This window comes from Phaeoacremonium minimum (genome assembly GCF_000392275.1).
Source record: "Phaeoacremonium minimum UCRPA7 unplaced genomic scaffold PA7_03_scaffold_108, whole genome shotgun sequence".
Lineage (NCBI taxonomy): Eukaryota > Fungi > Ascomycota > Sordariomycetes > Togniniales > Togniniaceae > Phaeoacremonium > Phaeoacremonium minimum.
Window position 1 is genome coordinate 205,708 of NW_006921015.1, and position 12,256 is coordinate 217,963.

Consider the following 12,256-nt stretch of genomic DNA (forward strand, 5'->3'; position numbering starts at 1 on the left):
CACAATGCAAGCGGATGGATGGTGGCTGACGAATGAGCGTTGGCTCGTTGCTATGAGCTGCTCCTCGATGTATCTGTCTTACACATGATTGATTAACTGACTGATCGATTGCAGCCGAAACAAAGGCATAGTAAATGCAAGGCACTGCAGCCGTTCCAGACAACCCGGTAGTCCACTTCTCGCCGTTTTGGGTGCAGTATTCCGATGTTAGGAATGCAAGACATTGCTTATTGACCAATCATGCTGTCGACGGAATGCATTCTCGGGGCTTCTCAGCAATAAGCCAGACCAGCCAGCCCGCATTCGTCCTCCGCTTTCTGTCGTCTTACTCCAGCTTCAGGTCCATCTCCAGAACTAATCACTCAGCGTTGCGGCGCGCCGAGATGTGGGGACAATTGGGGGGTGATTGGGGGGAGAGCATGGGGTCGTTACCTCGGCATGTTTCTTTGGGGCGTGTGTTCGGGCAATGCGAAATGCGCACCAGCAGATTGGTCCGGCACATCTCCATGACATCAGGCACAGAAATACGCTTGAGACTCGATCACATGCGCGTGCAAAAACTCGCCTCGACCATCGACGCAGGTTTGGTTTGATCTGATCTGGGCCAGAGGCGCATGCACATGACTGACATGCTTCTCCTGTGCTACCGGTACCGGGCCATTGACAACAATGCCGCCCGTCCGTCGCCTCTGCTTCCCAATCAGTCTACTCGTGTAGAGGGCAGATGCTCGAGCTCGAAGGAAGATCTTGCGGTCTTATGCCAAATGGTAGCTAGTGCATCGGAGTAACCAAGTCAAAAGCAGTAGCATAGACGAATCCTCCACGGAGTGTCTGGTGTGTCTCCCGCCAGAGCAAGCAAGCACCCTTCCCCACAAGAGAGAGAGCAGTCCATGTCTGTACAAGGAGTATGTATGTACATGAGAACCCCGTCGATTGATTGATTGATTGAGGGGCAGTCCGCGGCTTAGAATTCAGCACCTCATCTGCTCATCCACCCTGCAGCCTGCCTCCTCGAGCCTGCTTGCATTTGCATGTCATTCCCCGTTCTCCCATTGGATGCAGAGGGCTGCCATGTGCCCATTCTCGCATTTGCTGGGTCTAATTTGGCGTCAATTAAGTGTCTGGTGCCTATGGAGTCTGGGGAGGCGGCGGCCAGCGCTGTTCCCGTCCTGGCGTGCGTCCGCCGGCCGTCGTGATTTCATGTAGTTACTTTCTCTTGAACCTGACGTCGCTCCGCTCGCAGCATGTGAAAGCCACCTTTTTGGTGCCCCGTTGCCGAACTTGACCGGGCCACTCTTTAAAGGAATGTGAGACTCGGCGCTTTCGTTCCTAAACCTGCGTAGACTCTTGAGCTCTTCCTTTTTCTTTTCTTTCTTTTCTCTCTTCTGTGTCCTTCTGAATACCCTCAATCTTCTTCCCTGACTGTAGATTCGTCGTGTACGCACGCTGTGCTAGAGATATATAGAGACTTTGTCCTCGCTGCCGCCCTCGCACAACTCCCGGTACCACATCGCCACGACATCCGCCCACAATATGTCCAAAACCTTCTCACAGAGCGACGTTGCGTCGCACAAGACGCCCGACTCATTATGGATCGTCATCGACGACGATGTCTACGACGTGACTAAATTCCAAGATGATCATCCAGGTACGTACGCTGCTATTCTGCTGCCGCTTCTGGCCCCCCGGTCTGTCAGCGCTGCAGTGCGCAATGCAGGGCCCAATCCTTCCCGCCGCACCGGGATTCTCGGCTGTGCTCTGCTGTGCTGCGCTGCGCTGTAACAGAAGCCGTACATCACAACACCTGAATGGCTGCACCGAGGCTAACCGAGACGCACCCCCAATCTACAGGCGGCAAGAAGATCCTCCAAAGAGTCGCCGGCAAGGACGCCTCCAAGCAGTTCTGGAAGTACCACAACGAGGGCATCCTCAAGAAGTACAAGGCCAAGCTGCAGGTCGGCAGTCTCGACACAAAGCCAAAGGCCGCCGAGGCCGCAAAACCCGCCGCTGAGCCCGCGCCCGTGGCTGCGCCGGCTAAAAAGGAGCTGCCGAAGAAGGTTGCTGCCCCGGCGGCGGCGGCGAGCAGCTCCCAGGAGGAGGCCGAGGCGCTGGAGCCGTTTGGCCAGCAGATTCCGTTTGCGGATCCGAACTGGTACCAAGGTGTAAGTGTTTTCCCGTCTAGCATGCGAGCAATTGCGTGGCAAAGAATCAGCAGAATACAAGGTGCTAATTATCCGGACGTTCGCAGTTCCACTCCCCCTTCTTCAACGAGTCGCACGCCGCTCTGCGCGCCGAGGTCCGCGAATGGGTCGAGACGGAGATCGAGCCGAACGTGACCGAGTGGGACGAGAAGAAGGAGGTCCCCGCCGCCATCTACAAGGAGATGGGCCGCCGCGGCTACCTCGCCGGCCTGCTGGGCATGCACTACCAGAAGGACTACGTCGACAACACGGTCAAGTCCGTCGCGCCCGAGCAGTGGGACCTGTTCCACGAGATGCTGCTGACCGACGAGCTGTCGCGCACCGGCTCGGGCGGCTTCGTCTGGAACGTCATTGGCGGGTTCGGCATCGGCTGCCCGCCGCTGGTCAAGTTCGGCAAGAAGAGTCTTGTTGATCGCATCCTGCCGGGCATCCTGAACGGCGACAAGCGCATCTGTCTGGCGATCACGGAGCCGGATGCCGGGAGCGACGTGGCGAACCTGACGTGCGAGGCCAAGCTCAGCGAGGACGGCAAGCATTACATCGTCAATGGCGAGAAGAAGTGGATCACAAACGGCATCTGGGCGGATTACTTCACCGTCGCGGTGCGCACGGGCAAGCCTGGCATGAATGGCGTGAGTCTGCTGCTGATTGAGCGCGACTTTGGCGGTGTTTCCACGAGGAGAATGGACTGCCAGGGTGTGTGGTCCAGCGGAACGACCTACATCACGTTCGAGGACGTCAAGGTCCCCGTGGAGAACCTGCTGGGCAAGGAGAACCAGGGCTTCAGAGGTATGTTTTCCCCCCCTGCACGAATTTAACTCGAGACGTAGCGCGATGTTAACAGCCCGCTAGTCATCATGACCAACTTCAACCATGAGCGCATGGGCATCATCATCCAGTGCCTGCGCTTCTCGCGCGTCTGCTACGAGGAGTCGGTCAAGTACGCCAACAAGCGCCGCACCTTCGGCAAGAAGCTCATCGAGCACCCGGTCATCCGCATGAAGCTCGCGCACATGGCCCGCCAGATCGAGGCCTCGTACGCCTGGCTCGAGAACATGATCTACCAGTGCGAGAAGATGGGCGAGACAGAGGCCATGCTGCGCCTCGGCGGGCCCATCGCCGGCCTCAAAGCCCAGAGCACCGTCACGTTTGAGTTCTGCGCGCGCGAGGCGAGCCAGATATTTGGCGGCCTGAGTTACTCGCGCGGCGGGCAGGGCGGTAAGGTCGAGAGGCTGTACAGAGATGTGAGGGCGTATGCGATCCCCGGTGGCAGTGAGGAGATTATGTTGGATTTGAGCATGAGGCAATCGCTGAGGGTGGCTAAGGCGATGGGGATGAAGCTGTAAGAAGAGATTGTCGGGGGGGATGACACGCGGGGGAGGCATACCTACTGTACTTCTACAGCTTTTTGTTTATTACGATATCATACATGAATAGGAAAGATGCATAGAATTCAAACAAGTCCAGTTACGTCCAATTTTACAAGGTAAAGGTAGCTGCTTCGATGAGCAGGCTGTCTACTCATGATCGTCAGGGAATCTAAATAAATCATCCTACGGTATTGTGTCTGCCCCTCCGTCAGGTGTTGTATCGTCCCGCTAATAGCCACGATTCATCTCATTGTATCCGACACATTTGTAGCCTTCATAGAGTCTCTGGTCAGGAGCCGACCACTCTCGTCTCTTCCTCAAATACTGTGCGACGGCATGTTGTGCTTCATGTTCGGCAAAGTAGATGGCTCTCACATATTGGACCTGTCCTGGCCCGTCAATTCTGGCTCCGCGACTTAATAGCAGCGCCAGTATGTCGAGCCGGCCATGCTCGGCAGCTGCTTCAAGGGCAGTCCGGCCAAGTTCCTCAGCACCAGGTGCATCACAATATGCTCCATTATCGAGAAGAAGCTGTACCATACCAATGAAGCCGCCGATGACGGCCGCCTGCAGTGCTGTGGCACCTCCAAAGAAATATGGCGGCTGGTTCACATCACAGCCTTTTTCCAGTAAATGAGCCATGATTTTCAAATCGCCAATGCCTGCAGCGAACTGCACGACTGTGCGAGAATCGGTATATATATACTCGTCGAGGTCCCTATTATCACGACGTTCCCTCGCACGACATAAGCTTTCAACATTGTTTAAATCGACACGATCGTAGTCGACATCGTACACCGTGTCTATGATAGATAGTACAGAGTCTTGATCAACATTTCCACGGTCATCGTGAATCATGCGGTTCAATCCGGTAGGGGCCAGAGAACTTTTGTGTATGTATTGAGGCGAGTGCTGGAGGGCTGTGGACAAATGCTCTAGCCGTTTGTGCCAGATAGCCTGAAAAATCGCCGTTTCGCAGGCGGTGAAGCCAGATCTCAAGAGATATTCGAGAATCCTCTCATTAAGGCTGGTCCAAGGCATAGGACTCAAGGCTACTGCAATGAGTGACACTGGCTGTTTCCAATCTTTTTCATTGAGAGCTTCGCAGGTGGTAACTAAATCGCAACCTCTGAGAGATGCTGAGGAGTGAAGGAGAAATCGTGGAGATGTATGGGAAACGTCTGCAAGCGAACTATGGAATCAAATCCAAAGGTAAGAAAAAAAGAAAGCCTATGAGTTCCAGCAGAGTAGATTGAGGGCTGTTTCAAGTCTGAAAGAACCTGGGCCAAGGCAGTATGACTGACTGGCTGTCAACCCTCTATGCTGCCACCTCTTGGTGGGTTACACAGGAGCAAAGTGATCCCCACAGCCTCGACTTACATTGGCTGTGTCCAAAATCTGGAAGCTACATGGTTGGCTTTGGACTTCATGTAACCTACTTGGATAGTACTTATATTCCAGCTTATTAGCGTTCAAATTGCCAGACTGGCCATTCCATGCACGGACCACAGTATCTATACTGCATAGTAGGTAAGTATTGCATTCCGATCTCTTCAATGCAGCCCCATGCATCGAAAATCTACTCGCTCAATCTTCGCTTCGTAAACTCTTGCAGGTTCCGCCAGAGCGAAACGCAGCAGGGAACAGCGGGCTGAGTGCCACCGTTCCAGTGTGTGGGGAGGCCTCGATCCTCTGTTACCAGCAATACGCTGTCGATCTGGGCTTCCTGAATCGCCCGAAGCCTTGACGTCTCCTGAGAAGGAGTAATCATGTTGTTTTCACAGCGCCTCCACCCCGCGTCAGTTGCCTGTTTGCTGTAAGGCGTGGCTTGGTCCCGGGCCACGCAGGGGTCATCGGCGGCCCCCTTCTCTCATTGGCTCTGTCCAAAATCTTATAGCGAGCCTCCCTCCGCTGCTTGATTATACAGATGCCCAGAAGATCTACTCTACGCCACTCCGCCTTTTACATGGTGATGGCTTCAAAGCCCGGCCAATAGCCGGGCATCCATCTACTTCCAACTGTTCCATGATTGGCCATGTCCAAAATCTTGCGCCAGCAACTGCACTACAATTCTCCACAGTCATTCTCGATTGAATCGCTTTGCTTGCGGCCGGGAGATCATGATGGATTGCCTTCAGTGCGAGACGGCGAACCCGGACAAAGTCGTGTATAAATCCAAGTGCTCTCCCTGCGTCTTGTCTGCAAGATATCTCCAGGTGAAGCCCTCGAGAAACACACTCGAACAATCTCACTCATATTTTACATAGCCGCATCAAATCACTCTATTCTCTTGGCCGCCGGTTTACCTGTCATATTATTATTTGAGACTTTCGTGCTCATGTGTACTGGACTTTGCTGAAGGCCTAGCTTCAAGACCTGAAACATGTCCTCTTCCAAGGTACGTCGTCAGACGAATCCATGGCATAGAGGGGTATGTTTGTTAACATTTGGAAGAATTTCTCAAATGACCACCTCTCGGTCAAGAGTGAGGATGCTGCACCTCCATCATCCTCGCATGGCAACGATCGAAAGTCCAAGAAGAAGACTAAGGAGGCCCTGAATACTAGACCTAAAAGTATGGCCGTCTTTTCCTTCACTAAGCCGTCAATATATACTGACATTAGTGCTAGAGACTCAACATAAGCCCATTCGCCGGTCTTGGGACCCTCAAACGAAGGCTTCGCAGAGTGGCATAAGCCCAGATCCGGGTTCATCTCCTACGAACGAGGCTAACCCCATAACAAGGTGGTATAACCAGGACATGAGGGAAGAACCTTTCCACGATATATCATTCGTGCCTGTTGAAGAAAGCAAGAATGTGTTGTTCACGGATGTCACACAAGGCGCTACTTCTACAGCTGGTTATATCGACTTCGGCACGATGTACTCAACACACGGTCACGCTACTTCTGATTACAACTAGAAGCACATCACAAGGTTATTGGCTTCTCACACGTCACATTATTGGTTTTGGCCATCAAGAGATGGATTTAGTTTACTTTATTTCAGCTCATTACAAGGAAAAATGTGTTCAGCAACTAAGGTCTCTGATTGGCCAACCATCAATATGCTCTGTGAGTGACATGCACGCATGACCAGTGATTGAACATCGTACTTTCTACGAAGATCCGGGCGTGTCTCGATATGCAGGTGGTAGGATTCCTTCAATTGACGCCTTGATTTGTTGCGCAAGGGCCCGAGAGTTCCATCGCTGAAGTGGTAGATGGCCGCCCATGACCCAGTAATTCTCCATGCGCAGATGACGCTTCCACATACCGCGGATCTCGCCTTCGGCGTCAACGCCCCAGGTTGCATCGAGGCGGGTCGCAACGTCCCAGGGCCCTAAGACATCCTTACCAGTTGTGCTTGTCGAGCCTTCGCCATCGGCGCCGCCTAAGATACCAGCCGCAGTACCGCGGACATCTCTGTCCGCAAAACCAGTGCACCATACCACGGCATCGGCATCAACAGTGCTTCCATCTGACATGACAAGGCCAGTTGCTGTAAACCCTTTGGGCTCAACGCCGGACTTCACGGCTACCTTTCCGTCAGCTATCAGTTTTACTGCGGGCCCAACATCCACGTAGTGACCTCCAGCACGCTCATTCAGATGGTGGTTGACGTCAGCATCCGGATGACGGCTGTCAATGACAGGAAAGCCCGCATCAGCAAGTGCTTTGTAGCGGTCTCTGGAACCATGTTAGTCGAGCCAGATCTCCGAACAATCCAAGATATAATAATGCTCACGGCTCCAGAGATGCGAGGTGACCAAACAGACCGTGTATGAACTGGCCCTCTATCACCATTGGAAGTGTCATCATCGCGCGGTCGGCGGCAGCTACCGGCATTAGATCATACACACCCAAAGAATGTGCATCGTTGATGTATTTGACAGGGAATATGTAAGTCGGAGAGCGCACAACCATAGTGGTTTGCAACCCTGCGCTGTGGCAGTCTTTCATGATGTCGAAGGCCGTGTTGGCAGATCCAATGACAATGGCTGACTAGAAAAGCAGATTGAGTTCATGTTCCGGTGCTCAACAAGTATGCAGAGGTGACCCACCTTAGCACCTTGTTCTGCGAGTAGATGTGCGCTTTTGTAGTGCGCCGAATGTATACTGACACCCTGGTACTTCTGCCGGCCTGACAACTCTGGTATGTATGGCATGGCTGATCCAATGCCTGTTGCCTGTACAAACTGGCCTGTAATGACCGTCTTCTGCCCTTCCGGTGTCTGAAGCTTTACCGTCCATTTTTTCGTTGTCTGGTTATACGATGAAGATATCAGCCTCGTAGAAGTGAGAACGTTCAAGTTGAACGTCTCGGCATATTCCCGTGTGAATTTCGCAATCTCATCTTTCGTAAGCAAGTGTGGCGCTCGCCATTCCTTCGGATAACCTAGCATAATTGACAACGTCAATATTAGGCAAATGAAGACTTAAAAGCTCAGATATGCCGTGGGTGCTCTTACTAAGGTATGGCATCTCACACGAGGTTGTTGGAAGATGGAGGTGGAGACAATCATAGCGATTCACCCAGTTGTCGCCTACATGGGGATTGCGCTCTGCAATAACGCTTTCTACGGCCAGAGCCTTTAATCGTGCTGCAAGACTTAGGGCACTGAGTCATTGTTAGGGATCTTAGTCATGGGGCTCAAAGATGGACAACCTGTCACTCGCTAAGCGGCGGCTGGGTCAAATGATAAAGAACTTACGCATTGCCGCCTCCGAGGATGAACACGGGAATCTCAATCTCCTCAACGCCAGCAAAGCTCTTTCCTGGGGACCGGAGGAGAGACTCATCCTCGGATTGGAGATCGAGGTTTTCAATGAGCGTTGTCAATGTCCAGATCTTCCATGTTATCTTGTTTTGGTCGTCTTTGGTCTCTTTAACTGGCAACAAGAGGATACGGCCATTACATGTTGCTGCAGGACGACTGGTCCTGAAAGTGACCCAGATATCGATAAATTGCTACCAGGGATGATATATCAGAAAAAGTCATGTATGTAGGGCTAGATCGAAGATACCATCGCAATAAAAGCAGGAAGCCAGGAACACGAGGATAACTCACCAATACAGGAGTAGCGGGCACGAATTTGGGCTCGCCTTGAAGTCGAAGACCCCCAGAGAAGCCACTGAGCTTCTTTGTCGCCAGAAGTGCCCCAACAATTCCAGCCGGAGTAGAAAATGTTCGCAAGTGCGATGTTAGTGCCAAAATGTCGCGCCAGTGGGCTTGGTCACTGAAGAAACACTGCTCTAGAGCTGGCGCGTCACCATTCTCTAGGGCAGCATTGACGTTGCTCAATACTGAACCAACTTGTTTCATAATCTCATCGTTACCTAGATCTGGTTTGACGGTTCCGGGAGTGATGAAGGGCAGAGGTCGATACAGCTTCCGCAAGTCGGCCTTGGGAGGGTATTCCTCCTTGAACCCTGATTTGTTAGACATATCTTGGAGGATCAGTACAATAGTATGTTGCTTTTCCTAAACTTGTGAGCTTAGCTATATGTCACTGGACAGTGGAAATGAATTGATTTTCTTTGCGAGCGTTGTCGGGTGAAGAGATGTTCTATATGATTCCGGGCTTGGTCTGAGTGCTTCGGATAACCCACATAATCAGTCCTAGCAAAGAGCAAATGATTGGATCATAAAGCTGTTTAAGGCGCCTCAACCGTAGGATGACAACCCGGTAGCTCGCTATCGTATCGGCGGCTTAACCCTGGTGAGAGCTGAATAATTCTATTGGGATTTCGTGTGGGTGAAGCTGACAAGTTCTACCCGATAGAAAACACGGCAAAGCTGTAAATCGCTGCATGTACAATTTCATTTGCCTCTAAATCCTTGGCATGGCATGCGAACATACGTGTACTACCTCAGCAGGTAAGTGGAATGAGAATCTGTCCGGACGTACTGCTGTGCCTCAGCCTACTGTGCCTCAGCAGCTCAAGAGGATGCATCGCTAGACCTGAAAGGATTGAACTAGGTCCGGTTTAGCTATTTTGTTCTCACGAGTTGCCTTCTAGCCGGTGTGTTCAAGAGACAATGAGTTCATCAGTTGTGGAGAAATGAATTAACCACAACTGTAGACTTTCATTATCGAAATCATCTTCTGCATGTGACTAGTAACCTTCTGTTGTATCAGAAACAGAGAGAGAGAGAGACAGGTGAATATGTTTCGTCTCAGTGTTAATGACAGTCTTTGGTACATTTCATGCAAAGATACAGCTAATAATACCTGCTTGACTAGGCGCAACACATGCCGTCGTGGTAGACGGAAATAGCGGGATTGCTTAATTGGGAAGATTTTTCTCCGTTAATTCCGCTTCCCCATGTAAAGCCGGTTGCTGTTTAGTTCGTTGCTAGGATTAAATGTCGCTCCTGAATCCTTCCCGCTTGTACGGTTTACGCAAAAGGGTTCCCTGGTAAATTAGGGAACGATTTGAGAACGATGGTATGCTGGACCATGATTGCTAATTGGGAGAAAACTCGTTAGCATACGCAGCTGCGGCTGACTAACTATACGAATGCCGATATTAAGATCATATGATAAGAGATCAATTGCATGCTGTGACCTGACAAGGCATTTCAATGTGACTGAACTCTACAATTATGTCTAGCCGGCAATATACTATAGTTTGAACGCTTTTATGAAGCTTGAGCTGGTGCATATTCAGCGTGAATGCCATGTTTCTGTATCATATGTCGCCTCCAGTTATCTTTTCTTGGGAACCGCTTGCCACCTGCTTCTGAGTATGGACAATCGCCAACCGTACAATGGTAGTAATTCTTCTGAATAACATGTTTATCATTTATGTGGCGATCTAAATGCGTCTTAGTCCCGAATCGTTTGCCGCACCCAGGATAGGGACATTCGTGTGGTCGCTCATGGTATCTTCTATGATGACTGAATGATCGCTGTCAGTATTTCATCATCATCAAATAAACGCTTCATTTAGTTCTTACTTGAGTTTGTGGATTTGATCAAACGCGCGCCCACACTCCTCACACTCGTACGTTCCTGATGGCGGTGGTGCGCTTAGACCAGTTCGACTTTCTTCAGCAGTGTGGCCGGAAATAGAAGAAATCGGTACTTCCGCACTGACTGGATTTGGTGTATCGATTGGACTCGGGTCCTCGGTATCAAGATAGCGAAGCCGCTCTGTATTACTTGTTGGCACTATCACGTCCACTGGATTGACGTATCCCACATCGGGAATTGATATATCATCATCCGCGGAATCAAGCGAAGAGAGAATGCCAGATGACTCTTCCGCCGCTGGGTCGCTACCCGCATCATTAGGCATAACGAATATGGCCAATTCCTCGAGATGGCCCGCTATGTGCTCCAGTAAGCGTTTGATGGGAAGTTCAATACTGCAAAAGACACATGGCTGGGAAAGTGACTCGTCTACCGGGCCCTCACTGACTTCAAGAAGGATATCCAATTGGCCTTTGTCACATTCATTTGCATGCATACATTCTATGTGGGATGCCATCTGGCCACCAGAAAGAAATGTATCGCTGCAAAGTCGACAGTTCCACTGACGCCTATGGATTTGCATTTCATGATAGATCCAGTCTCGTCTCGTAGCGTATAGCTTATCTGGGTTGTTGCATTTTGCAAAAGTGCAGACGTATGGCCGAAGATCTCTAAAAATGTGCCGCCTAAAATTTCGACATTGATTAACATGCTTGAATCCGGCAACGAAAACATGTAAACTAGCTCACTTCCATGTGTTTCTGTCTTGCATTGCCCCAGACTCGAGAGTCATATGACAGAATGGGCACTCAAAAGACGCGGAGTTTTTCGAAACTTGCGGGACGGCAGGTAGCCGCTTTGCTGATTTGGAGTCTCCGACTGTAGACTCGGCGTATGTGGTCCGTGAAGCTCCGGCAATGCCATCGCTCTCGAAGATGGCGGAACGAGCAACAGAAGAAAAAGTATGAACTGTCGGGTTAGATTTGTAGGATCGATTCTCTGAAATATGCCCTATGCTTTGAATCTCTGCTGGACCAACGTCACCCGGGGGCTCATGCCCTATTGAGTCCTGATCTACACGAAAAGGGTGACCATTCCAGTACCTTAGTTGATCGCGGCGTCTTGCATTTGCAGCCGACAGCCGCAAGCATAGAATACCTTCATCAGGTGTTGACGAAGTCGGCGGAGCTTGAGTGTTTTCTATAAGATTTGTTGACTTGTCTTCGTCTTCAAGAGTCTTAGCTTCGGATTGAATAGTTGCAGGTTGTCGCCACTCTTTCAACTTTTGTTGGACGTGAGAAAATTCATAGTAAGGAATATCTGGGGCTGCATCTTTGGCTTTTGAGTGTAAATATCTCCCACCAAGTCGTGGGCGACGAAATATTGAACTATAATGGTACAGCAAGCCAATCGACTCGAAAGCGTGAAGAAGCGTGAGAGATAATACCGGAATCTTTTGTCGCTGCCTTCCTTCCGTCTCGACATGTTGGCTATCAGTGGAGTACTCACTATCGGAGGTGAAATCACTAGCGTTATCATGAGTAGTGTCTAAGAGATTGTTGCTACTCTTAGAGGCGAAATTCGTCGCTAATCTTATGCTTAGCAAAGGCAGGCGCAATAGGGCTCAACTCCTGGACAAATAGACGACAATTTTGTCGAGTATCCACGTTGCTTTTTTTTTGGGGGGGGGGGGGGGGGGGGGGGG

General features: G+C 50.9%; 2 protein-coding genes across 2 annotated transcripts; one reads left to right on the forward strand and one right to left on the reverse strand.

Moving 5' to 3' along the window:
• Positions 1-1,533: 1,533 nt before the first annotated feature.
• Positions 1,534-3,547, forward strand: UCRPA7_1487 (putative acyl- dehydrogenase protein; the record flags this gene model as incomplete). The annotated part of the gene is made up of 4 exons (XM_007914067.1): positions 1,534-1,648; positions 1,852-2,162; positions 2,249-2,990; positions 3,054-3,547. The coding sequence occupies 4 exons, from the start codon at positions 1,534-1,536 to the stop codon at positions 3,545-3,547; spliced, it is 1,662 nt and encodes a 553-aa protein (XP_007912258.1).
• Positions 3,548-6,689: 3,142 nt separating this feature from the next.
• UCRPA7_1488 (putative flavin-containing monooxygenase protein) lies at positions 6,690-9,020 on the reverse strand (the record flags this gene model as incomplete). The annotated part of the gene is made up of 6 exons (XM_007914068.1): positions 6,690-7,260; positions 7,319-7,367; positions 7,434-7,575; positions 8,122-8,191; positions 8,286-8,542; positions 8,643-9,020. The coding sequence occupies 6 exons, from the start codon at positions 9,018-9,020 to the stop codon at positions 6,690-6,692; spliced, it is 1,467 nt and encodes a 488-aa protein (XP_007912259.1).
• Between the last annotated feature and the right edge of the window lie 3,236 nt (positions 9,021-12,256).